The sequence below is a fragment of the Aythya ferina genome (genome assembly GCF_964211825.1).
Source record: "Aythya ferina genome assembly, chromosome: 2".
Lineage (NCBI taxonomy): Eukaryota > Metazoa > Chordata > Aves > Anseriformes > Anatidae > Aythya > Aythya ferina.
The window spans coordinates 5,278,494-5,306,012 of record NC_140297.1 but is presented as its reverse complement, the minus strand read 5'-3'; the positions used below and the strand labels follow the sequence as shown (position 1 = coordinate 5,306,012).

Sequence of the window (27,519 nt, the reverse complement as noted above, 5' to 3'; positions counted from 1 at the left end):
CATCCCTACAGCAGGGCCAGGCAATCAAGCCACCTGCTGAACAACGTGGGGAACGGGGGGTTCAGGAGCAGAGTGCATGGGCTGGGGAGACAAATGGACCAGACTGTGGTGTTTAGGACTCTCCTTCCCAAGGAAGATCCCAAATTCCATCAAAGACCAGGTGTTTGAAGGCCCTGCAGAGCTTTTCTCCACCACCGTCCTACCCCACACACCAACCAAAGACACTTACAGTGCTGCTGTTGGCTGTTTATTTGGAATCACTCATCAGGCTGGAAATAGAGTAAAGCTTTAAAACCACGTCTTTGGGGTTTTTAAACATATGTTTTTCCTCCTTTCCTATATAGTTGCATCCCTTCATCACTGATCACTCACTTTTCCCCCTGCCCCCTCCAATCAGATTGAGCTCATACCCCAAACCCTCCTGGCTTTGCCAAGGCTCTGGTCTGTGGGGAGGTGGGCTCAGACTCACCTGCCCCCCGTCACGCTCATGGTAGGACCAGAGATGTTTTCTGAATGGAAAAAAAAAAAATCAGTCTTCTTGGGCAGTCAAAATCAACAGCTGCATCTAGCCTTTAATCTCATCATCTTCTTGAAATAGATTAGCTAATAAATATGCTCTAAATACGTATTTTTTCCCAACCCATTTTTTATTTGTTTTCCTTGCATTAGGCTATGCATGTTAGTCTATAATTGATCCTTGCTGGCTTATGACGAGGAGCTTTTCTGCAGGGTGAGAAGAGGCCGACCTGGCCAGTTGCACTCCATGGGCTGCCCCATCACACATCTGGCCACTCCACTGCCTTTTCCTGACCCCAAGGCTTTCTCCCTAGGGCTTTCCCCTTCTCTTCCCATCCAGAATTTATATAACAGCTACAAGTGGCCCTTGTCTCGCCTAAATTTAAACTGCTCCAAACGAAGGAAGATCATGGCCTTGTGGATGTGGCAGCTTGCAAAAGGGAGAGGAAAAGAAGAGGCTACAACACAGCTGTGACACACACTTGTCTTCATGGCTATTAGCAATGAAGTGTCCAAAAGGGGCAAAAACATCCTGCAAAGCCATTCTGTGAAAGGTTTTGTCTCCTTGTTTTGGGGACTTGCAGGGAAAAAGGAGCCATCCCCTGAACAGTGGCTGCTGGAATAACTGCGTTGGAGCTTGGCCTGATTAAGATGTTGGGTTGGGTTCGTTGAGCAAATGTCTGTACGTCCTCCCTGCAGCTCCTAAGAGAGCAAGGGTTGGTCCCAGAGTCACTGGATGCTGGGTGGCCCCTGCAGGCTCAGAAGAGTCCACACTGCTTCTTCTCATTCTGCTGCTTCCATTTGGGCATCTGGTAGAACTCGTGTTTGGACTTCCCGAAGATATCATGGAAATCAGCATCGGAGAGATAGTACTGCAGCAGGGCGAGAGAACAAGGAGAGGTCAGCACAGGCTTTTGCAAAGGCTGGGACACCTCCATCAGCTGTGCCCCTTCCTCACCGTGCCATCCCCTGAGTCCAGGCAAGCAGCTCCTGTCCTGCTGTCTGTCCTCGTGTTGGCAAATGGAACGTCCCAGCAACTGTTTCTCATCCCGCTGCCCAGAGCACCAGGGGAATAAAAGCCCACCAGCCCAAAGGGATGCCCTGGTTTTGACACTTAGCATGCTCTGGTTGGAATTTGGTCCCTGCTGATCATACTGAGGCCAGGACAATTAATGCTGATTCAGAGGAACTCTGCTGGCCTGACTTTTGAGTGCTTTCTCGGGCAGTGATTCACCATGAAAGCATCTTCCCCTGGCTTAATTGCCCCCTGAATATTCCACTAGAAGCGCTCACTCCTATTGCTGGAAAGACAGGAACTCAGACAGTGGTCTCAGGAAGACCCTGTGGGACATGGAAGTTGAGTTTTCTCCAGCATTTTGAGTAAAAGAAAGGACTCTTGTACAGCCCAGCTGAAATACAGCCGTTAGCACATGGGCATTGCTGCAGGGCAGAGCTGCTGGCCCTACAGCTCTCTGGCCAGATGTAAATCTGGCTGTAACATTGGTCTTTGCCTGAAGGTCTGCTGGGGCAAGGAACTCATCAAACATGGGTTGTAGAGAACAGAGGGAAGCATTCCCTTGTGTCCATCCCACCAGCTTGCTTGCACTCAACTACAGATGTTGGCAAAAGTGTGGGGCTGAAATATGGTGCTCCTCCCTGCCCTTCTCAGTGGGTTTTGCTGAAATCTAAGCTTCTGACAACAAACAAACAAAACCAAAAAATACCAAGATGCCTTCTGGAAGGATTTTCAAATGCAAACAAAAACCTACAGCCCAGGCAAAACACACCTCCTGGTTTCCTTCTGAGCGGCCTTTAGAACATATTTTTTTAATTAACTATTTAAAATTCACTTTTCTTCCATAAAAAAAAAGAGGAATATTTCAACTACAGTAAAACTACCACAGTTTCCTCTCACATCAAACTCCTGCTTTTTCAATAGAGCTCCGTGTCCAGCTGTCATCTCCTTTAGCCTCAAGTAGGATTTAATAACCCAAGGTGCCTGTGCTCTTAGCCTGCAACTAAGTTCCAGGTTGAGCTACAAAGACATCAAACCAGCAGTGCTGTCACCTCTTTTTTAGTGGGATCCACTCCTTCTGGAAGTTCATCCACGGTCTTGTTCATCAGCACCTCCCGGGAGTAGATTCCTTCGCCGTTGGGCATTGGGGAAGGGCTGCTGTTGGTGTAGCTGCTGCTGTTGGTGTAGCTGCTGCTGTCGGCGTGGTTGAAGTGGGATTTGTACTCGGGGGAAGCACTCACTGTACTTGAAACAGCCAAGTTGGTCATGCTGAGGGTTTTCTTGCTCAGGCTGATGTTGTTAAGGTCCTGCCAAATGGAGGAAAAGATGTCAAGAGAAGCAAGGCAACTTGGGGGTTATCCGTGAGTCTTTCTTTCTGTCGGGGTTGAAGGGACTGTTCCTGGCACAGAACATCTGTTGCTCTGGAGAGCCAAAGCATCAAGGAGAAAGTCGACACTAAAACATCAGGCCAGCACTTCCATCAACATTACATCAAGATGTTAGGACTGTTAAAAGCACAGTCCTGTTGAGAGCCCTTAGAAATAACTGAAGACAATTCAAGTAGTCTCATTTTTCAAAAGATAATGGCAGAGAGAGGATGCACATGGGAGTACAGACAGTAAGATTAGATATCTACCATGTCTGAAACTTCTAAATTATGTGGCCCCTTTGCTGTGCTGGCATCTCCTTGTTCAAAGCCCCTACCACATCCTTCCAACCTTCCCCCTGCTCCTGTCCAAAGCAGAACCGATCCCATGTGACAATAGTTTTTGGGATTGATGGGACCTTGTGCTCTCTCTGCAGGATATCCCACTGGGCTGTGCCCTTCTTGACCAGGGACCCCATTTCTGGGGTCTTGGGGCCACAGCACTGCAAACTGATCATGCAGATCTTAATTTCACGCTCTTTTAGCTGTGCACACTTCCATTTGCACATGTAGTTTAGAAAGCAGCTGACCAGTCTCCTGCCCTCAGGTGCCTCTGTACAGGACTGGAAAAGGCCTAGGAGATCTGGGTGTATTTATGGGTTATTAACCACGACTCCCTCTGCTTCTCACTGAGGAGCATGGCTCTGATCCTGACAGCTTGAGGTCCCCACATCTGTTCTGGTCATTACAGCTGCTTCTTCAAGCAGTTAGTTGTGGTGAACTGGGATTCAGCCTGTTCTCACAGGTAACTAGTGATAGAATCAGAGGGAATTGCCTCAAGTTGCGCCAGGGGAAGTTCAGGTTGGAAATGAGGAGACATTTCTGCTCAGAAAGAGCAGTCAGGCACTGGGACGGGTTGCCCAGGGAGGTGGTGGAGTCACCATCCCTGGGGGTGTTCAAGGAGAGGTTGGACGTGGTGCTTGGGGACATGGCTTAGTGGTGACATTGGTGGTAGGGGATGGTTGGAGCAGATGATCTTGGAGGGCTTTTCCAACCTTAATGATTCTGCAGTTCTGTGATTCTGTGGTAGGCTGGGGGACATGGTGGTGTTTAAACCCAGGTGTTTCCCACCCATACCACCTCAAAGCCACTCACCACTGTAATCTCAGATATGGCCGACATGTCTCCTAAGCTGTTCTTCATCTCCTCATAGGACTTGCCATCCTAAAGGTAAAGAGGCATGAAAGAGGTTAGAAGCATGGGCCACCTTTAATTAGCACATGCTGTCCCCTAACAGGGTCAGGAGACCGTATGAATTTTAAAGCCCAGTGGTGCTCACTGGGGTGGCAGTGGTGTCTCCTTTAACTCCCAGCTCCTGGAACCAGGAGACTGAGCCACACTCAGGTGAAAACAGAAGATTTAAAGACTTCAGAAAACAGAAGGCAGACAAAGAGAAATATTTACTGCTAAATTGAAATCTTCTAAATTTTAAACTAATCTTGCAATTTTAATCTTGCAAATTTGGAATAAGAAGTTATTTTTTTTTATTTTTTTTTTTTCACTTCACTGTTTCACTTAGCCACAGATTTTTGAAAGCCTCAGTCCCAGACATTTTAGTGCCATGTGTGACCAGGTACCTTTTAGCTCCTACAAAAGAAATGTACTAGATACACTGGCAAGCTGAGGGCTGTGTTTTCCTAAACAGCCAGGAGATGTCAGTTCTTAGCAGCACCATCCAGCAAAGATCCCCAATAAGAACAAACAACATAAACACAGGGACTGCAGAACAAACACATTTAGACCCAAAACTGAGCAAGGAACACAAACACCAGATGTTTCTGGGATGTTAGCAGTTTGAATGGCTTGTCTGTTGTTGTTAAAGCTGCATATAGGGGATATGTTTAGATGTATGTATTTTATAAGTTGCATACTTAGTTTTCAGCAGTTGCTCAGAAAAATCAAGGTCTGACCTTTGTTCTAAGCATCAACGTTGTTTTAAGGGTCAGTGCTCTGGGAGATGCTGTCTTATCTGTCCAAATACAGCTTTTAAGAATGATTTCCTACCACCTTAGAGACTGCAAATAAATATGATGCAAATTCAGCTACAGGAGAAAAATCTCTCTGTATGAGATTTCCTGCGGTGTGAAGTCCCCTGGGTATTTTCACCCACCACCCTGGTTGTCCTCCCTCAGGCTCCAGTGTGGGATTTATTTACAGATTTATTTACCAGAAGATGAGACTGCTTGTGAATAGGTTGAACAATGATTTTTGTAAAAAATACAGGAGGAAGAAGGGACAATCAGTGGCAGCCCACTGCAGAAGGGTCCAGGGGAACACCACCTGGGAGCTCAGCTTTTCCCAGCTGCTCATCATCCTAATGCTTTTCCTTTCCTAAACTGTGCACACAGGTGCCATCGGGTGGCAGGAATTTGGGTGCAGCCTGGCAAGCTTGCTTCCTCATGAGCTATTCCAGGTCTGTTAACAACCGAAGCTCCTCCAGGGTTGCCCTTTATTCCCAATAAATTCTGTGCTGCACCCCCAGGCAGGCTGGACCAGCTGGTGCATGGTCTGGATGGATGAGTGCATCGCTCCTTCCTCCATCCAACCATGCTGCACACAAAACAGGTGTGAGTTAAAGCACATTTACTTATATTTGCAGAAGCCCATTGCACCAAACAGGTACTTTTTGCTGATGAGGGAACAGAAGCTGCTGAGGGAAAAGTCATAGGGAGGGTTTGCTCCTCACACCCCAGCAACTTACACTCCATTTGTAGGGGTCCCAAGCGTTGAACCATCCTGTGAAGTTGAGGGGTTCACAACCCTGCTTCACCAGTATTATTGGAGTTGCCAAGTCTCTCCCCGCTGGATGGGTCTTGAGATACTCCTTGGCCGAGGCAATTGCCTCGTTCCTCTCATATGTGTTGGAGGCTTTGCCAACCCAAAGGAAAATCTGGAATGAGAGAAGGCATTGAAGACCAGTGAGCAGTTAGGACCTGTGCAGACACAGCTCTTTGTTCTCCCCTGACAAGTGAAGTGGAGATAAGACTGCAACTGTTGTTTCCCAATAACCACCTGGGATTTTTATCTCAGATTTAGTCCCAACCAAGAGGGATTTTGCTTCTGAGATAGGCACAAAGCATAAATATGTCAGAAAATAGGGAGAAAAGGAAGCTAAAACCTGAGCCCCTGGTTCAGGACTATTAGTGGTAAGCTCAGGTATGCCCTTTGCTCTCCAGAAACATGGGAACTGATTGCTTTTGCTCTGCTTTGAAAACATCTAGTCTAGGAGTAGAGGAGAGGGAAGGAGGAAAAACTATTGTCTGTCTTTAGATTGTGTCTGAAACCATCCTGATTAGGAGGAACTACATTCCTCACACTGAGTGTACACACTAAGCAACCTTGGCCAAAGTGCTTTGCTTTCTGTGCCTCAGTTTCCCACTTTTCATACAGGCTAACAACAGAGCCTCACTGAAGTGTTTTTACTTAGGTGAGAAGAATTAGACATTTGCCTGCTTGCCTGACCAGGTATCAGGAAGGGTTTAGAGACAGGGCAGAAGACATATGGCCCTCATTTTCATGGTGAATGACAGACACATATGAATTAAGCCATAACCTGTTTGAAAATATGTCTGGAGGGTAGGGGAGTCTGTACTGACCTCTTCCCAAGTATCTAGCAGCATGACATCGTCTTCGTCCAAGTCTTCCTGGCAGAAGCCCACCACTTCTGTCATGATGAACCGCCCTGTCTGGTTGGAGCACTCAAAGAGGCGAGGCTGGTAGTGTGTGATCTGCTCTTGAAACCTTCCTCATGCATGACAGGGAAAGAAAAATTGAGATGAAAACCTTTCCCGTATTGTTTACCACTGGGCCCTGCCACTACTAGTCATGACCATGCAGGGTGAAATGGAAACATGGCAGCACTTGTCAGAGGGCCTGAAATTCAGCGACATCAGTTTGCACAAGATACTTGTACCATTTTTACTATGTTAAAGGTAACTTTTTCCACCCAAAGGCAAAGGCAGAAGAACTCTTCCCTCCATGTGGAGAAGAGCCTGCTGCCAGGTGAAAGCCACATCAGATCACTTGGTTGCAAAGCAACATGTCTCCAGCTCTGAGGGCTGCAGATTTCCAGGTTGCTTAAATGCCAATTCAGTTTTGTGAATCTTCTGGGGCTGCCCATAAGGCCAGTAATGGCTGGAAATGGAGGATGTGGGTCATGTAACTCTTATGACAAAACATGAGATGGATTTACCGTGGGGAAATCCATCCAACCCAATACCCAAAACCAAGACAAGAGTCATCTTGGTGCGATTTCTGACTGTGTGAAACCGAGCTTTTGGGAATATTCTGATCCAGTGCTCCCATTGGTGAGGATATGGAATCAAAGTGCTTACCCACCTTCCTGCAAAGGTCTGATCTTTTATTTAATGTTCCCTGGGTAAGCCCAGAGGAACCACCCGGTCACTATTACCTCTTTTCACTGGCATAAGGGGCTTTGCCTCCCAGCGCTTCCCAGAACTCTGCTGGCTCTTGTCCCTCCAGAATGGTGTGCTTGTCCCGTCTGGAGACGATGTCAGCCACCATCTTTGCCATCTCCCTCTCATCTCCGCTGCAGCCCTAGGTTCAGGACAGAAGATTGAGGATGAGTTAGTGGCAGACTGGGGAAACGTATCAGTAGGGCTGAACTGTCTTGATCTCCACAATGCTCCAGAGAGTTTTAGACATGCTTCAGTGCTTTTGAGGGTCTCATGTGAGCTGGTCACTAAGAATCTATTTCTAGTCATTGAAGTGATGGCCAGTGCAGTCAATGGCATCTGGGGTGCAACTCATCTCATCCTGAAGCAGACTAGAAGAGGTTAAATGAGCATGCCCAAATCTTGCTAGTTTCTTACAATTGAATATAGCCTGGGGTGCTTTATTCAGGTGAAAGCTGTAAGAACATGTAAAATGGGATGACATGAATCCCAAGGTGTGTTACTTCTGAAGAGAGAGGGCTGTCTTACTGCTAATCCTCCAGACAAAGCCTTCTCCTGGGTTCACCTTCTTCCGCTGAAATTAATGGGCTCTGTGCCCAAGGCTACACCTCCACGGCTCAGTTGAGGCTGGAGACTCAAGACCCACATCAGCAATTTCATCCCCCTGGGGCTGCCTCCCCTGGGATCACGGTGGTCTCACCTTCCCACACCACAGGTAGCAGACTTGGTTGGTGGCCAGCAGGAAGACGTCGTTGGAGTTGAGAGAGGAGGCCCGGGCTGGCACCTCCGTGGCCTTGGTGTTCATCTCGCTCGTGCCCCTCACCTGGAAGAGGCGGATCACTGGCTCGGGCGTGCTTTTCTGAGCCCGGCTTGTGCCACCCTGCAAGGCAACAGAGAGAAGGATGGTGTTGGGAGGTGAGGGTGCAAATCCAGGGTAAAACTAATTTGAGGGAAGAAGACTTGGTTTCCCAGAACCCCACACAGCAACAGACCACGGGCCTGCACAGAGCAGGTGAGGAAATGCAAATAACTTCTGGTTCCAGACCAGAATAAAACCCACATGTTGTAACTTCCACATTGCTCCCTGGTTATTCTGCATCTTGACCAGCTCCCGTCAAGATGCTCAGCAGATCTTAGAGTCCGCAAAGCACTTGCCATGTAAACTGGGCAAAGCAGCTGGACTCAGATTTCCAGCTGTGCTCTTCTGATCATATGCTGTGGTGTGTGGTGTGTGATCATATGCTTTAAGCCAACACAGAGAGCTGAGGACAAGCCCCCTCTTTCCCAGCCATTTGCAGTGTCTCTACCAGAGATGTTGGCACCCAAAGGAAAGTGAGTTAGAAGTTAATGTGGTGTAATTCAGGCAGGGAAAATTCAAACCATGTTAACTGCTTGCTGGGTGTTTTGGAGGAACTCCTGTGGAGGCAGGCCCTGAAGGATTATGTTACCTGTAATTTATGATACTATCATCCTATTGTAACTGCAAAATATTTTGGTATAGAGTTGGAAAGAAAGAATGTTAATGCATTAACACTGGAGCTCAGGGGTGGACAGCTGAGTCCAAGCCAGTCCAGGATTGTTCCCCTTTTCTCATGTGGTGTTGAGCCTACTCACTAACTTGGGAAGTTAGTGTGGAAAACTCAGGTCCTGTGATGTTCCAATGTTCCTACCACACTAGAGACTGCTTCAGTGCTGTGGAAATGGAAATCAGCCCCTCTGTGTCTCAGTTACCCAACTGTAGGCTGAAGGGGAGGGGGTTGAAAACACATTACAGCAACGATGGCTCTATTTGCACCCACAAAGGAAGAGCTAAAAATATTCCACCACTTTCCCATGCCAGCCCATACGGACCTGGCAGGATCTCTTCCTGAATACCAGCCCATTTTTCTGGACTATTTCCATTGTCACTGCCAATCCATCACTGCTGCTTTCACCTTCCACTGACCATGCACACGAAGCCACGTTACCTCGTAAATGATCAGCTTGCCCTTGAAGATTGCCAGGAAGTGTGCTGGCTCCTTGCCCATAGTCACGCGCACCTGCACAGCTTCGTCCCCGTGCTTTTTGTCCAGCTCAATGGCATTGAGGGCACAGGCAGTGATTTCATCCACAGAAGCATGGCGACCCTAGGGAAGAAGATGCAACGTGCAACATGATGAGGGGAAGGGTGTAAAGCTCTGAAAAGTGTAACATCTTGCCAATCCAAAGCCCTGTGTACAATAACATGAAAGTTAAAAATGACTTGATTTTTACATTTCATTTATTTCATTCTTTTGAAACCTTTAGGATCACATTTTCAAAGCTTTAGATAAAAGCATGCATTCCAGGAGAGGAAATTATAATTTAACGAGCAGAGCTATTGGTATTCATATACTCAGTAGACCCTAGGAGCTGAGGTCTTAAAGGACAATCTGAAAGACCACAAGGTTCAGCCTCAGCATTGTGAGTCCTATAACCCTTCACCACTTCTCTATGACATTGCTGGCTCTCTGCCTGATGCTAGCTTGGGCTCAGTGTCCATGCAGCCTACAAAGCAGAGCTTGGGATGATTCCAAGTGGACAATTGATGAGCAAAGGACTCGTGAGTTCTTCTGGATGTTTTACTTAGGATTTTTGTGTGCAACTCTTCCTTTGAGTTTCAGGCTTCTAGCAGACACAGCACAGTCCCTTCTGTTTCAGTTTGACCTACCTGCCACATGTAGAGGACATAGTGAGGCCGGCCTGATCTGAGGTAGGTGTACAGGACCAGGTAGCAATCACCTCCGTAGAACTGCCCGTATGTCTTGGGATTCACCGGCTGCATCTGCAGGTCCTCAATTCTCCACACCTAGTGTGAGAAACATGTTAGTGAGCAGCAGTGTAGTCAACGTGAAGACAGAACAGCCCCTTTGCCAAAAGACCACTGAAGTTCAGGTCTTCATCTGGAAAGACAACCCCCAGCTTGATTAAAGTGCTTGCTGGCAAAGTCACGTCTATCTAGTGACTGTCATAATATATGTGCCATAACTGAACAGTCAGTGGATCTCAAGGAGGTGGAGATGCAGCTTCTCAGACCCATGGCCCATCTCTCAACCAATTCTGTCTTCCATGGGAGGCCACAGAAAAAGGAAAGTGGCCTCTGCTCTGCACTGACACATGTAATATAGACTGAACTCGGGGACAGTGTGAGAAGGGAGCTGCTCCTGATTCAGCCTCGTGCCCTGTGCACATGGCAGGAGAGGGTTCAGCTTGGTGGCTGCTTTTCTCTGGTGGACATGAGCTGGAGGAGAAATGCCCTAGAGGTAACTGCTGCTTGGTTGGAGTTTGTAAGCAGATTGCTCTGGCCACAACCATGCTACTTTGGGGAGGACAGGTGGGCACAGCTCATACAGCTGCTGTATGAAAAGGCAGAGAAGTTTGGAAACACTTTGGTAATTGCATTCTCTGTCAGTCAAAGGAGCTCTCTCACCTCAATGTCCCCAGACGCATCATCCACCATTCTCTGCTCAGCAGCTAGCTCTGGTCTGGCATGGAGCTGAGTCGTGTCAAACTTCACTTGCTCCACCTTGGCTGCATGTACCAGCAGAATAAAGGCAAGAACCCAGTGAATGCACAATAACATACAAACCCTATGCATCACCTTCGTGCACACACACACACACACACACACACACACACAATCATTATGCATGTAAGAAAAACTTGGTCAGCAGTAGGCAAATGTTGATTTCGGGTTATACAAGAGCTCACACACTCCAGCGTTGATCTGTTACAGGCTGGCAACTGCCCATATAGCACTTTACTGGAAAGTTGTGATGATTGGCAGATAAAAATAGAAGTTATCTCATGACCAAAAATTCATAATTGTTTTCCAAATCTATACATATTTCCCTCATTTTTGAATGCTGCTTTTAGAACTAGAATGCCTACAGTTTTTCAGCTCATGATAAAGAGAGTATTTATGGACAGCAGGGAGAGAGAACTTGCAGAAGAAGGGTATTTGCATCTCTGAAGATATTACTGATGGAGACATTCAGCATCTCTGTCACTTCTCTCTGTCAGGAAGATCTCCCTCTTCAATGTTTACTCTTTGGGGTTAATGCCTTGCAATATTCACTTCAGCAGCATGATAAATGGGGGCACCATTTACACTGGTGTAAATACAGAATAATTCCATTGACGTCAGGAGGGGCTTGGGTGGATGCCAGTGTAAATGAAAGCAGAATGTTGTTCAACACTTCCTTAGCAGGTTCATCATTAGCCCTCTCTAAAGAAAATTAAGAAGTTCTACAAGTGTGAATTTTCTGCACACATTTTTTTTTTTTCAGATGAGATTGATCTTCTGCCAGCATTCACATTTGGAATAAGTGGCAGTTTGATTTATGCAAAAAGCCCCAGCAGTTTTGAACATTGTTCAATTGCTGAATCATTGTTTCTACTGAAGAAGGTGGAAAATACAGAACATGAGAAGAATGTGCACTGGATTTTCAAAGAGCTGAGGACAGGGAACAGTTAATGTGAGTGATGTTTCCTCAGCTGTGGCTTATCACAGGTAGCAAAGTCAAACGTAGGGTAAGACATGGCTCTGAAAACATACTCACCAGTTTTACCAACAGTATAGATTTTGCCCAGTCCTAGTGTTTCATCCTTTTCTGTCCACTTCTGGAAGAGCTGTTTGAACATGGCTGACTCTGCACCATCGTTGATCACTTCAATATTGGTAGAAGGAGAGTAGCCTTTGGCCTGGATAAAACCCTAACGGGGTAGAAAAGGGGCATTAGTGGGGACACACCACAGTTCTCATGGACATGGGAAGAAGAAGTGGCTTAAACCAGCCCCAAAAGCAAACTTCCACCTGCAGCTGAACACAGAAGTATAACCAAGGGCAGGATTCACTCCAAGATGAAGACACTTGCATTCGGACTTATGCAGATGTCTACAAATTTAGAGGACGTCCAGCTGGATCACATCCTAAACTTAATTTCTGCATGGCATTTAAGTCCTGAAGAAAATCTAACTCAATAGGTCTAATGCACAGCCTCCTTCTACCTCATTCAGCTCTGGAGAGCTTCTGGTCATAGATCCGTGAGTGGAAGGGGAGAGAACAGTGATGGCATGTGCCCATGACCTGAGAGCCTAGTTCAACTTACTTTTGTGCCAAAAAGACCCTCTCTGAAACAGGGATCCTGTCCTCCCTTTAGCATGGTAGAGGGCATGTATGCCAAGATAGTGAAGGAATGGAGGCAGTTACATACCACAGAATGTGACACATATTCTGAAGGGGGTAAAACTCTCATAAATCTGTTTTTTTTTTTTTTTTTTAATAATTATTTTATTTTCCTGAAAACATATTATTTCTTTGAAATAGAGCAACTATTGAGTTAAAAGAGTGCTTCAACAGAGGTGCTTGATACAATGTGCTAAGGACGAAAATGATCTGTGTTCTGCCACAATGTCAAAGTCATTGCTTGGTTTTTGAGAACTGCTCTCATGTTTATCTCGGCAGACTCCAGGATGACCTGGAGGTACAATGCTGACAGCCATGTTTCAGGGAAGGAGCCTGAACGTGGGCTTTCTGAGCATTCATCTTCTGCTGTAAATACCGCAGCCACATACTACCCCCAGGGAAAAGCAGAGCAGATGGTCTTCCCATCCCTCCCACCTGCCACGCTGAAAGTAAGAGATATCTGTTGTTCTACATTTGTAGCTCAGGGCCAGAATTTGCAGAGCTGATTGCCTATAAAAAGCATCTGGGTTAAGCTTTTGAAAGGAGCACAGAGGATTGTGAGATAAGTTTTAAGTCAAAGTTCATCTAAGCTTTTCTTCCCTGGGACAATAGGAGTAATTGTTATTGAAGTTGGGTATCTCAGGTAGGATCTCACTGAAGGTGGGGCCATTGAGGTTCAGTATCTCCAAGTAAGATCTCACTGAAAATGAGCCCATTTATGGTCTTCACGTAAGTCAATAGATGAATTAAAAGTTAAATTCCCTTGTAGACTTCATTTCCATCTGCCAACTACCATGCAAAACCACCAAATGCCTTACACACTCAGGCTCCCATGAGGCTAACTTTGTCTGAATGGAAGTGTTGAGGCATGTTCTGCCGGAAAACGACTGCGTGGCAACTTATCTGAAGGAGTAGCATAGGCACCTGTGTGCTATGCTGGAGTGCTCTACCTTAACAGGAACCATGGTTTTTCAGCAGCTTGACTAATTCAAGTTAGTAACGGTTAATAACAGATCTCTTTTTATCAAGTGGAAGAGCCCTGTGCTGGCTTCGAATTCACATGGGCCCATTGACACTCTGAAAAATATTTGTTGCCTGTAATGGTCTTGGGATTGAGAACTATAGCACTTAATATCAGGTGTGTTTTTTCAGAGAGCCCAAGAAATTCAACTCCCCACTGACTTTCTCAGTAGTATTACACTTGGTTGGGGACACAAGATGTGCCTTTCTGGTTCAGAGCAGTGATCTGTGCTGCCTTGGACAGTGGCAGTAAGAGATGTTGTTCAGCTAAAACATGTGAGCCTTGTAGCTATCTGCAATGTGATCCCTTTGTTCTCCCTAATATTCACAATATGGGGTCATGGATGTTACAGAGGCTATAAGAGCCTCCCCCTTCAATATCTGTTTATGGGCCCGTTGACCATGAATTGACCTAATCCCTTTTCAGCCCTGCTGATCCTCTCTGCCTGCACCATTTCTTGAAGCAACAAATTCCACAAGTCTACCAGTTACTGTGTAACATGGCATTTATTCTTTTACATTTTCTTGTCCTTAACCAATTTCTTTGTACTCTCAGTGACAGCCCTTAGTGAGATTTGCTGAATAACCATTTTACATTATGTCATCGCACCTCCCTTAGAAGTTCTTTCTCTGTTATTACCCAGGCCAGCTCCTCAAGACCTATTTTTAATTGTAATTAGTGGTCAGATCTAGATTAGTGCTTAGTTAACCTCCCACGACATTGTTTGCACTACTCACCACAGCTCGAGTGAAGGCTGCTTTTTTCTCTTCCTGGTTGGAGGCTTTTCCTCTCCAGACATAAATCTTATAGCCACCTTGGTCTAAAATGTAGCAGTCCTGAGAAGAAACCAAAAAATATATGTAAAAAGATCTCATCAGGCAAAGATCCTCATTTGTAGCCTACCCAAGTTGGATTCTTCCTGAAGACCTAGATTAGATGTACCTCTAGCTTATTTCATCACCTTCCAGAGTTTTAATGTTGGTAAACCATTAGTAGAGGCAACACAGGATGGATTTACTGGTTCAAAATTGGGCTAACAAGTACCATCAACCCTAGACCTCTTCTTCATGACTATTACATGTCCCCAGTATGAAGCTAAAAGTGTTGCATCAGGATCCTGAACCCCAGCAGGTTGAGATGGCTGCCAGGCAGCCTGCCTCCTCTGCAGAGAGCTGGTGGTCCAAAGTGACAACCCACTGTGAGACCAAAGGCTTCTTGTTTTTCAGGCTGGCGGAATGTCATTTAGACTAGTCACTTGCTACAGCATGAAAATATATCTAAATTCATGATTTTTTGAACACAGTGTTAATTTGCTCTGAATGCTGCAGATGGAGAGTTGCAGCAGAACATCAGATATTAAGAAGCCTTGTTTCCATCTGGAATTTATTCCTGGCCTCCAGCTTTGACTCTCCTTTTATAACGATTGCCAAGGTAACACTGTCCTTGGATGACAGGGTGGGTTTGCCATCTCTTGTTAGAGAAGCTTCAACCTGCTTCACTGCCTGCCTCTGGCCACTAAAGCTGTAGGTAAAGGCTAAGCTGTCTTGTTTGGGAAGGACACTGTTAATCTGGAAGGACAGAAGGGCTGATAATTTCCAGGAAATGAGTTATTCTATAGAAACAGGTGCTCAGCTGAAAATAAAGAGAACCACAGCCTCCTTTTTATTGCTATAAAGGCTGATGTCTTTCACCTCGTGCTGGAGCAGGTCCTGTGTCAGGGGCCGAGTGGCTATCTCCTGTACCACCAGGTCATTGTCCTTCTCGTAGACACTGAAAGACAGAGTTAATGAGTAGGGTCAGGCTGCACAGTGCCTGCTGTGGCAAGGGATGGGGTTTGGAGGCCCAGCCCCAGACTTACTGGTAGAGCCTGACATTTGCTTTCTGCAATTCATCTGCTTTCGTGTCCGGGATGGCATCTCGGAGCTCCCCACGCCTCTCCCCCAGCACCATCTTCATGATCTTTAGGAGGTCTGGGGAGTCTTTCTCATTGTCAATGATGCCAATCTGAGCGCGGCCGCCTCTTTCACTGTCCCTGATGCTACGAGCCAACGCGAGGCCCTGCACAAGCATCATCAGGAGATTAATTCTGGTCCATACAACAAATTCAGCAAGCATTGTGTCAGACCTAGAGCAATGACCGAGTACTAGTTGTCTACACCAGATTACCACAGCTCTCCAAAGATGCTAGTGTCCTCACATCTTGCTATTTGAAAATGGGGTTTGTCCTTTATGCCTGTTTATTAATTCTATCTCAGAAAGATACTGCTTAGTACAGACATGCAGTAGCCACAGCGGGCATTGCTTATGTATGACAGTACACAAGCAGGTCCAATAATCCTGAGAAGTTCTGGGAGAGAAACACATGTGCTGAGGACAATGAGGCTGGATGCTGTAGAGCTGTAGGACCCTGGACGTGGTGACATTTTACATTTAAAGGTTTCAAGTATTTGAAAAACATGGATGTTTTATCTGAAAAAAGTGTGAAATGCCAAACAAATTATTTCCATCTTCCATTTTTTTTTTTTTTTTCCCCTCCCGTGACTCTTACCACAACAGATTTTAAAGGGAGACATCTCTGTTAGACCTAGGAAATTACCTGTTTGATTGCCAGGCCTGAGATGAACCTGTTCTTCTAGTCTTCCCTCTGTCTTGTTCCCTTTCTTCTCTGTCTCACCCTCTGTTGGATCTTCATCTCAACCCATCGTGCCCTGGACAACTGCCTTCCCTGTGAGGTCTCCCCCAACCCCAGATCATCACATGCCATTATGTGAAGAGCAGTTCCACTCGCCTTTTAATGTGTATAATGACAACCATCAGCTTTGTTAATGACCTGTAGATAAATCTGGCTTATTACATCCCTATATCACAGTTCCTCTATCAATAAAATAAGGATTAATGACCTCTTTGTAAAATGCCTTTATAAATAGGGATCTGACCTATCAAAACCTGGTTCATGCATTCCTGCTTGTCTCATACTCACCAAGCTGGAATTCCCTGTGATGTAAAAAATAAATTGAAATTCAACCACTCCTGGGGTAGTTATTGCAGTTAAATCTACTGGTGCTACTGACTTTTTATTCCCATGTCACACAAACTACAGTGCACAGAGGGCTGGATGGACCTCCCCAGAGGGAGCTGGATGCCTTTCTGGAACAGTGGATATCAGTGGATGAGGAAGTAGAAGATTTACCAGGATTTTCTCTGTTCAGCTCTGTGTTCCTGGTTTTAATTAGATTCTCACTGTGCAAACACTGAGCACTGTTTCTGTCTTCACAAACACCGAGCACTGTATGTGTCTCTCTCTCTCTTTTTTTTTTTCTTTCCCACCCTGTGATCAAAAAAATACCTCCAACAAACCACAGGGCTTTTGCCTGTACTCACCCTGGATTTCTCAGCAATGTTGCAGTTGGGTCCATTCCACTGGATCAGCACTTTCCCAAGGTCGAGTAAGAACACGTCACCCTTATTGAAACTGTCCCAGGAAAGTGCTACCTGTTTGTTGTGAGGAAATGAGAAGGCTCGGTGAATAGAGGGGACAATGAGAGCTGCAGGAGACAAGTCACAGGCATGGAGAAACTGCCCTGGGGACGTAAAAACTGGTCTGCAACGACAGGCTCATTTTTCTAGCACTGAGCCAAACGTCTTTTCTTGGGATGATACCAAACCCCAGTGAAAATGCTTGACCAGAAAAGAGCTTTCGAGCAGGCAGACCTGATAGAATATGGGTGTAGGAGGGGAGGCAAGGAGAAATGATCCATAAGGAGAGGAGCTCCCGTGCTTACTTCCGTGGCTGTCACATGCTTCTTCCCCTTGACATGAAGAAGACGTTTGATGTTGTACATATTGGTCTCCACATGCTTAAATCCTGAAGCCACTCCTCCCTTCTTGTAGCTGTTGTGCAACAAGGAATAAAGAGTTAGAGTTGGTTAGAAAATAAAGTCCCCTCTATCCTCTGAGAACATCTCAAGCTTTTCTTGACAAGTAAAAAAAATATAGAGCTAATATCTCAAAGTCCTAAAAAAGGAGTGTCAAATGGTGCCGTGTTGCCTCACGCTACTGTTCATTGTCCCTGGTCAGACAACAGCTCCTCACAGTGACCATCCACCTGGTGTGGGTGTTGCTGTTGTGCATCCATAAACGGTCAAATAAAAAATGAGCCATGTTTTGCAGACAATATATTTTTTGCTAAAATTTATTTTTATTCAAAATAGGTGTTCTGTTTAAAGCAGCTCAGATGGAAAGTTGTTGCCATAAGCAGAACAAAATGCTGTTGTAAAGGGATACAGGACACCATCTTTCTCTCAGATTTAATCTACCAATTTTGTTGTCCTTCCATCCTTGAACACACACTTTGCAATAGCTGCTGTTAGCATTGTAATTGCCTCACTACATGATGCCATGCCTCCCTCCCTTTGTAACTTTGCAAGGAGGACACAATCCCATCATGAGAGCACACAGTCCCCCAAGAGAAGTCCCGGAAAATTTTAACAGTTTTTTTTGGACAAGTCTAACCCCTTTCCACATATCCTAGTCCATTCTAAAAATCTAACCCAATGTTCGTACTTCAGGCCTTAAAGTAACAGTTGAAGCTATCTAATTGCCATTTGTGGGAAAGAGAGGTGATTGTTGAGAGTTTTATAGTTTTGCTATGTGGAAAATAAGTATGCTTTATTATAGCTTGGAAAAGACTGGCAAATGTGGTCAGGCTTGTGAGTGATTCACAGTGCTTTAGACTTGTTTGGCACAGTTCTACAAATCCACAGAAGGATTCTCTGCTGATTATTCTACCTGCCAAGGTGTGGAAAGAGCCTGTTTTAATTTCTCATTCTGACTCAGACTTCCTGCTTGACCTTATGTGTGTGGTTTAGGCCAAGATGAAGTCTAACTCATACTGATTTCAGGGCCAGATAGGTTTCCAAATAGACTTCTATACCCAAATGCTTTTGAAGGTCTGAATTTCAGTCCTTCATTGCCCTTTACTCATCTTTAAAATGAGCATAAAAGCACTCTTCTGTCTCAGAAAAGTCCTGAAGAAGCTCATGAGAGGACGCAGAGAGGTACAATAACAAGATATGAAATGCAATACAGGATAGAGTCTGAAGATGGGCTTTCATCTGGGTTTTCTTCAGCTGTTTAAAAGCAAGGAACTTCTTCACTGGCCACTTACTGCCAGCAAAGGTCCTCCTGGAGGACATCTTTCGGAGTCACCTTCCAAAGACCCCAGAGGGAGTCATGACCACAGGTTTGGACTCAACACCACAGGGTTGGACTCAATACTATCTTTTAGACGGCTTAGTTCAGAGAGTCAATCTTTGCTTCCTCTGCAGGAAAATTACTCCCAGCATGAGCCAAATCAACACTTCTCCTCAAGGTGGCTATTAGTTTAGAGTGCTGTGGATGGGCATATTAATCTAAAGTGTGTGGAGGAGAGGAAGGAAGACCTTACAGTGAACAAAAGGGAGGTTAAAAACCTTTTACAGCAAATATCTGGGAAAAGAGTCAGTAGATCAGAATGACATGGGCCCAGTCCCAATGCTTACAATTAATTTTTTCAAAATGGGAAGTTTTCTCTCTGCATTTTGAACAACCCCAGTGCTCCATTTTTGAAACGTTGATGCCTCTGAGACAGAGGGAAGCAGAGAAAGCCCCAGGGACCATGATGATGCTGCAAAGCCTTTCATGCTACTCACATAATGCCATTGCGGAAATAGCTTTGGAAGGTCTCAGACTCATGTCCCTGCACCTCCCGGTGCTGCACGGGGTTTCCCCTGAGCGCAGTGTCCAGCTGGGTGACGTACATGGCCGCGGCACCTTGCTCATCCTGAGATGAATCCTTGCCAATCCAATAATGCAAATCCACAGCCGTGCCACGAGATGTTCTTTTGCTCTGGAAGAGGCGAGAAAGATGAGGGCAAAGTCCAGATATCTGGAGCAAATAATGTTGCTGGGCAAGGGGAGATGGGATGGAGCCCTACGATGTTCCACAGGAGCTCAGCCTGGAGCCAGGGACTTAATTCAGGAGAATGGGGCTTATGTATATATTTTACTGAAGCAGGTTGCTGTCATATATATTTTTATGACTCTTGCTATCAAAGAAAACTGAGCACCTGTGAAAGTCCAGAACTGTGTGTGTTTGACCTGTCCTACTTTTGTAGAGTTTGATATTAAAACTTAAAGGACATTTTTCTCATAAATCATTAAAAAAAAAAAAAGAGTAATATGCACTGCTATTTATTTGCCTGGAGATACTATCCTTTCTCCCCCTTTCTCTTTCTCATATTGCACTATATAGTAGCACCAACTGCCTGTGAATTCCTGCTGACTTGCAAAAGAGACATAACTCCAAAGGAAGCTGAGCCTGTGTGTGCATGCTGTGATTCATCTTATTACAGAAAAACCCAATAGCCTAGAAAGAAAAGACAAGCGATCTGAGAACAGGTGTGCTTACTGTTATGTGACTTGTGCCAGTTATTTTTCAGCACCTACTGTGTTAAATCCTATCATCCATGCCTGGGAAAGATAATAAAAGCTCATTTTATAAACTCGATTTGACACTAAGTTCTGTTTATTTGCTTTGTGCAGTGATACTGCGGTGTAAAACACTAGAAGAACTTGAATAAAATACAATTCAGTTCCTCTAGGCACAGCTGATTAATTTGTGGCAAAATCACTCAGTTTAATACACTGCTATTGAAGATGATCAAAGTCCCATTGTCCTGAAGACAATTTTTGTTTGGAGAGCATCCAGTCAAGATGCAGAACGCAAAGATGAATAGTTTTACCCTCTTATCTGCAGGTGGGAAGGGGAGTTGTGGATTGATTAAGGGCTTTTCTACCTGGGGAAGCTATTGCAACAAAAGCTGAGACTGTGAGCATCAAAATCTATAGTGATTATAGTCAGCCCCTTGCAAGGATGGTCTAAGCATGTCTTTGGGTGGCTGCTACCAAATCCATTCCCCAAAGCACTCAAAAGGTACCATAAAAGCATGTGCATGGTGAATTAGTGCAGGTGACTCATTGTGGATTGTTATCACAGCCTGCTTTCCCAGCCAGAAGTATAGTGAGTATGCATTTGGTTAACGTGGAATAGTGGAGGCTTTTCTGTCTCTCGACTGATGAAGGCACACTCAGGCCCAGGAAGTGGAAAATTCGAGTTTCCACCATGTGGATGTTGTTTGATGCAATGGGGCCTGGATTGCTCTTCACAGTTGAAGAGATTTGGAAGGAAGTCTGGGAGCACAGTGCAGCACATTGTCCTCCTGCAGAGCTCCAGGCACCTTGCACAACCCAACAGTAGGGTTAATTCTCAGAAGTTCCTTGTGCTTCTGGCTAGCTTGGGTACAACTGGTTGAAAGCAGGTCTGGATCTAATCTGGGAGGTCTCTTAAGGGGGAGAGGGAGAAGGGCTGCAGAGCCTCTCTACTGTCCAGCATCAGCTGGAACCAAAGAAACAACGTTGAACCTGTTGCCTACCAAAGAGATTAATCTCTGCCTTACTTACGTGCAGAATTATGTAACAGTCCCCTTCAAAAAAAGTCCCATAAGCTTTTTCAGGTACAGGAACCATCTTCATATTCTGTAAAATAATGAGAATGTGGGTCATTGATAGAACTAGCGTGGGGCGCATGAAACACCAAGGTGACAATAAGGGTTTGGAAAAGGAAGAATCAGAGCTGTGCCTGTGGGCTGGGAAAAGCCAATTCTGGGGGAAATTCCAAACATACTGAGGGGTAAGAAGGAGTAAATGAAAATGCTGCTTGCCTAGATTGACAAGTATTTATATATTTTACCTCTCCTTTCCCCTTTGCAATCCTGTAGGCCTAAGGCAAGAAGGCCTAGAGGTCATGCTGAAGTGCTTCAGGGCTTGCATTTGTGGGGAACTTCCCAGGTGATTGCACACACCTCATCCTACATTTAGTTCTGGGGCATGGCTTATAATCAGTACCTATAAAACTCAAGGATAATTTTCAGAGCTTTGTTAGGATAACCACTTTGTTTGGGATTCAGAGCAACTAGCAGTGGTGATAAAAGATAGACACTGATGTGTCTTTCAACCCTCCAGACCCTTAATAACACGTTGCTTCTGGTACAAGTGCACAATTGACCAGCTATGCCTGTCCAGCGTAGGTGGCTGGGTGTGCCACCCACCAGTATACACCAAGCTCCTGGGCTGGAACTGACTCTGTGGTTCCCTGGAATTAGAGACGTGCATTTTTTTGGTGGCCTGACTTGTTTCCCTGCATACCAACCTGACCCTCGTGAACTGATATGTCTCTAATTACAGATCCTCTAGCAAACAGCTTGGTACAATGCTTTGCAGAGAAATGGAAAGGCAAAGACCCTGTGGCATTGGGACCTTGGCTGGGATTTGCAGAGGACCAACACCTCTTGGAGACCCTTTCCTCTTCTCCCTTAGGCTGTCTATGCACCTCATTTTATGCCCCCATCTTGTTGCAGGGGAACATCCTTGGTGAACTGAATAAGAACAAAGCAAAACTGAGCACAGCCTGGCTCCAAACTACAAGCAAAGACCACCCCAAGCAGAAGGTGACTTTGCAGGCTGTAGTATCCCATCAGTCATAGTGGGAAAGCTAAGGATAAGATGGAAACAGACTCCATGGGATTTCTTCACTGCAAAAATGTGTGCCTTCACCATGGCAGCTGCCACAATGCTGGTATAAACTAAAGCTACTCATGCATAATCCCTCTTCCTGGTGAAACAAGTAATTCATTTCTAGTGTGCTAAAACAGCCTTGCATTTGTTCCCCAAAAGGACTAAGAAAGACTCTAGTGCTGGAGGAACACTGTCAGTCCCACCAAATTCATGTTTCTTTAGTCAATGCTACCCTTGCTTTACAGAGGAGGAACAGCAAAGCACCAAGCAACAACATGCTGAAAGTGGCATAGGGAGAAGCTGGGTTTCCTGTTTCCCACTGCTGTATCTTATCTATAAGACCCTCTTTTCCTACACAGATTACTTCAAGAATATTTTCCTTGAAACACACACAAGATATATGACATCATTGCCGTGTTGTCGTACCTCTATGCCCCATATCTGCAGTCCCAGCCTTCTCTCAATAGGTGGAAGATTTGTGTCACTGTCTGCCATCCTGTGCTCTGAGCTAAAAGGGAAAAGAAGAAGAAAAACCAAAATAATTACAGTATTGGATACGACAGTAAGTGCGTTAGTCAGATGGCTTTCTCTTACAGTCAGTGGAGGTTTAGTAGAGATAATCCTAGCTTGAAATGTCTCTGTCCCTCACCCTCTGCTGACTATGAAGAGAGTACAGCCCAACACAGATATAATTATCAACAATTAGGTGGGATGAAGTCCCATTCCCAGTGTGTACATGCTCATATGACTCCAACAAAGCACAGGAACACTGCCCACCAAAGCCTGGGTAGGATACTGTTGATTGGTATGGGATTGCTTTTCCCCTGTTCGCATAGGTGGAAAGGATTCAGCAAGGTGTTGAACCTGACATCAGTACTGCTCTGCTCACACTGTGGCGCAAGGGGTAGTAGGTCAGTTACCCTGTGTCACTGGTGGTCTATGGAACTAAGTCCTTCCACTTCAGGAGGAGATGCAGGTCTAAATTAAGCTACCTGCAAGGTATCTCAAGGTAGGGCACCAGGCTTTCATCTCCATTAGGGCCCAAGTGAGCCAGTGCAGTCAGCAGAGCATAGGGAGTGAGTCAGCTGATGACCCAAACATCTACATTATGCATAGCCAAGTGGCTCCCTAGGCTCTGATACCTGCAGGGCGAAGTTGTGGGGTTCAGCTACCCACACAAAGGTATCTGGGGACATTTGAGATGGTTTGAGTATCTCTGAATGCCATTCTGATGGGTGAAGGTCCATCCGTCCTCTATCCTATCTGCCCACTGTGAAAAGAAAGAAGGATACCCCTTAGCTATGTTCCCTGCTCCCTGTGCCTGGATGGCCGACGTTTTTGTTCAAGAAGGAACTTCTGAACCCAAGCATTTACAGGGCAGCCTCCTGAAGCAGATCGCAAGCAGTGTACATGAAAGCACTGGGTTATGTCCTAGCAGTGCTGGCTAGCCTGTGGGGCACAGCAGGTGCCTCCATATCCATTTATCTCAGCTGCAGTGACCACAGGACAGGCTGTGATTGTGGCGGGGCAGCACCCACATCAGCCCATCCCGTTTGAGTCAGTCCTGCTCACAAACCCAGCTTCGAGAGAAAGCACGGCTCACTGATTTCTGCGTTTTGCATTCATTTGCTTTACAAGTGCCCTCCCCTGATTTGCATTTGCTCATGACAGACTGAACTATTGTACTGTGTTAAAAAAAAAAAACACCACCAACAACTTGATTGACTGCATTTTCTTTTCCGCCTCTGGGTGACATGGCAGCGCTGGCCGTAGGCCGCGGCCTCCCCTGTGCTCCTCTGTTCCTTCACAGGAAAGTGCCTACAAGAAGGAACGGTGACATTTCTGCGTGAACCTGGCACAATACCTGAGCCACAATAAGGTGAAAAACAAAAGAAGCCACCACACAAAGCCACAGAAGAAGCTTCTTCCGAGGAACAAAAGAACAAAGATGGGTGAGCTCATGCCAGAAGGTGTGTTTATTGCCTGCGTTACAAAAGCACGGGGAGATACCCTGCACTTGTCACCAGTAAGTCATCAGAAGCCATGATCCTCCTCCTGAAGAGTTTTCGCTTAATTAAGAGGACAAAAATTGCTGTTTTAAGGTTGGTCCCTCCATATTTACCACAGCCCAGAGCCTGACTTCATGCCCAGTCAGTGGAGGGAAGCAGCTACCTCGCAGAGAGGTGCGAACATAGCCCCAGCACCTCTCTGCTAACCGAGCAGGAGTCAGCAACACTCACTCCTTGGACATGGATGTATCTGAAGGACTGTAGAAGGTTTAGTCCCCGTGGCCTCATACATCTATCAGAAGCGCATTCAGCAACCTTCAGCTCCCTTTCAGCTCCCTCCAAATAGCTTCCAGGCAAGAGCACAAACAGCAAGAAGAATAAAGATATTTTTCATCTGGATTCCCAGAAAGGTAATTGAGACCCACATATATTGAAAGCCAGATCCGGGAAGATATTTCACTGTCTAAGTTGGAGCTAGACACTTTTGGGAATGCAGTCCTGACTCACCTACTGTGGAGTCTGTGGCTGCCAGGAGCTAAGGCCAGAAGCAAGGTCCCAGATCAGCTCTTTAACCAAAAGACCATCCTTTCATTTCAGAATAGCATTCAAAAAGCTCCTATCAAAGAAAAAAACAAGTGAAGAAGAAAAAACAAGCCGCCTTCCTTTAGCTATCTTTTCCATTTGTTTATGTTTTTTCCGTCCAGTCTAGCACCAAAACAATTGGAAGCAAAGCCAGTGCAGAGGTTTGTATGTCAGGGAGCATTCAGGGGCTGAAATCTTTTAGTAAATCTGATGCTGCTCCCTGTGGAAGGCAGCAGGCGTCCTGCTCGCCTCCTAACAACAGGAAAACAGCAGCTGGCCGGCTGTGGAACACAGCTGGCGCCCCGCTTCTCCCAGCATCCCATCCTCTCCCATCAGAAAAGTTAACCCAAAGGATCCTGAGCTCAGAAAACCACTCTGGACAAAACCCTCCTAAAGCCAGAAATGCCTTATTGATGCCCATCAGAACATCTTTGACTCAAAATGGGGTTCTTCAATCTCCTCCGCTCCTGGGGCTCCTTTTTCAGGCACCTGCATGTTAACTTTGGTCTCGTTTTTCTGGGAAATGCTGTCCCTCCCCTCCTCCTGAGTCATTTAATGGTTGAAGTGTGAAGCAGACAAGGTCAGCTGTGTCTTTGGACTTTCCAGCTTCTTCTGGCTGGTGGCCAAGTTAGAAATAATAGGAATATGACTTCTATAATCAGACAGCTCATCTCAATAAAGATTTAATGCGGGTTTTTAATCAGATGGTCCCATAATTCAACTCCTGCCCAGACATAAGATCCAGTATTAATGGAGTAAAGACTTCTCATCTGCGCTGAAAGCAGGAAGGACAGAAACTTTTCTAATTTAAAAAGAAACTTTACAAGGCTTGGGCTCACCATGGGGTTTGAACAGTGATGTCCAGGTCAGTTCCTCTCTCAGCCAAAATGGTTCTGCCCAGCACTAGGTGAAGTGTGGAGTGAACTGCCTCTGGGGCAGGAATTCACTGAAAAAATCTGGTTATGGAAGCTATTTGCTTCTTCCTGCACAGACACAGATTTACCTGTTAAGGGGGAAGAGAGGCACTAAAGCAGCTGTAGCTCTGTGATGTGGATGTGACGTGGATTAGTAGCATGCAGCTATCCAATTTCCAACTCCAGGGCCAGCTACCCTATTTTCACCATTTCCAGAGATTCTTGCAGCCTCAGAAAATGGAGACAAGCTCACACCTTCAGTGCAGGCTGAGAGGAAAGAGCAGAGATCACTGCATGGCAAAGACAAATGCTGGCTCAGAGCTGCTTTGCTGGGTCATTGCTGCTTGGTTAAGACGTTATAAATGAAACTGGAAAGAGCAAATGCTTCTGCTTGGTGAGGGCAGGGGACCCGGAGACCAAACGGAGCTGGCATGCTAAGTTACAAAGCTGGTGGGTGAGGGTAGATGGGTCTCCTTCATACGTGCTCTTCTTCACATCCTGCCAAGATCAGAGCAATGCTTCTGCTTGGTAACTGATCCCCATCCCCTCTATAACCAGGGGGAAGAGCTTTGCCTTCAAGAAGGACTAGATGACTAATTAAGAGTCAAGGTCATTCCCAAGATTGGTTAATAAATAACAATTGGGGTAGAAGTGCCAGCAATCACTGCTTCATTTGGACAGCCTGGTACGTATGGAGAAAACAGACTTGGAGGAGGACATTTCTTCAGGCAGACTGGAGCTGTTTGGGTGGGGAGGGAGAACAGGGGCTCAGAAGGGGGATAGGAGATGATTTCAAGCTCCCGGAGTACGTTCCGAATTAATCCTGATTTGGCTTGTCTGGATTTTGGCGGTGCGCTTACTCGGCTGCAGTCACGGCAATAAAAAAACCCCAGTGAGATGACTAATGCTCTGTACAGCTTCGGGAAAATAGGAAGCAGCTGTGGCTCCAGCCCTTCCAGGCTGAAAGGCCTAATTATTGGGAATACTTGGGCTGGCATTAGATGAGGTAAAGCAGGGCTGTCCAATTGCTTACGTTGTCTGCACTATAGCTGGGTGTCTGGGCTGAAGGAGGTGCCAATTTTTGTTTGCACAGAGGGCAGGAGTTTGGTCTTGTTTTGCCCCAAGGAATGAAATTCGTTGTTGAACTACCTATTTTCCTGTTGCAGGAGGAGAAAAAGTGGCTTTCCATCTCACATGGAAATGACTGGTGGGAGGCTCGGCCATGGGGCTTGTCTTCTCTTTGATGCCATCAGATAGGCACTCGTGTAATATCCTCCTCCAATTTTTCAGCAGGAAGGCAAAATTCATGTGAGAGCGCCCACAAGGTATAATATCCCCAGGTACATGGGTGTGCTGGTGACAGCTCTGATCCTCTCACATAAACACAGGAGGGCTGCAGTCAGAGGGGCTGAATCTCATCACCCATACTGGACGTGGTGATGAGGCAGAGGATGGGATATGTGCTTTAGGGGGTGGCAAAAGAAGAAAAAAAAACACATCCCAGAGCACCCTCCTCCTCTAGACCCCTTGAGGTCCAGGTTCAGGAGCTCGGTGTGGCCAACATGCCAAGGAGAGGGCTCTGCACAGACGCTGACCACAGAGAGCACTTCAGCCCTCTTGGAAAGAGCTGTTGCCTGGCAGCTAAAATTACGTAAAAGAAGCCTTGAAATAAGATGCTATTTCTGATCACGGTGGGCAATTAAACATTGGAACAGCTTATTAGGGAAGCTGGCAGGCTCGGCTTTACTTAATGTCTTTGAAATGAGATGGCTAAATGGCCAGGGTGTGCTCTCTGGGCTCTG

At 45.9% G+C, this 27,519-nt stretch overlaps 1 protein-coding gene across 2 annotated transcripts in view; it reads right to left on the bottom strand.

Moving 5' to 3' along the window:
* Positions 1-231: 231 nt before the first annotated feature.
* The window catches only part of VILL (villin like), a 33,128-nt gene continuing 5,840 nt past the window's right edge, over positions 232-27,519 (bottom strand). For both annotated transcript variants that reach the window (XM_084507695.1, XM_084507694.1), the window contains exons 2-20: positions 22,639-22,720; positions 21,100-21,174; positions 19,290-19,486; positions 17,382-17,490; positions 16,981-17,091; positions 15,458-15,657; positions 15,291-15,369; positions 14,337-14,435; positions 11,953-12,106; positions 10,821-10,921; positions 10,062-10,199; positions 9,340-9,498; positions 8,073-8,252; positions 7,369-7,514; positions 6,554-6,698; positions 5,659-5,847; positions 4,053-4,121; positions 2,584-2,838; positions 232-1,388 (exon numbers count right to left, since the gene is read on the bottom strand). In XM_084507695.1, the coding sequence (XP_084363821.1) occupies positions 1,275-1,388; positions 2,584-2,838; positions 4,053-4,121; positions 5,659-5,847; positions 6,554-6,698; positions 7,369-7,514; positions 8,073-8,252; positions 9,340-9,498; positions 10,062-10,199; positions 10,821-10,921; positions 11,953-12,106; positions 14,337-14,435; positions 15,291-15,369; positions 15,458-15,657; positions 16,981-17,091; positions 17,382-17,490; positions 19,290-19,486; positions 21,100-21,174; positions 22,639-22,707 (2,589 nt within the window). In that variant the 5' untranslated portion in view covers positions 22,708-22,720 and the 3' untranslated portion in view covers positions 232-1,274. The remainder of the gene's footprint in view (positions 1,389-2,583; positions 2,839-4,052; positions 4,122-5,658; positions 5,848-6,553; positions 6,699-7,368; positions 7,515-8,072; positions 8,253-9,339; positions 9,499-10,061; positions 10,200-10,820; positions 10,922-11,952; positions 12,107-14,336; positions 14,436-15,290; positions 15,370-15,457; positions 15,658-16,980; positions 17,092-17,381; positions 17,491-19,289; positions 19,487-21,099; positions 21,175-22,638; positions 22,721-27,519) is intronic.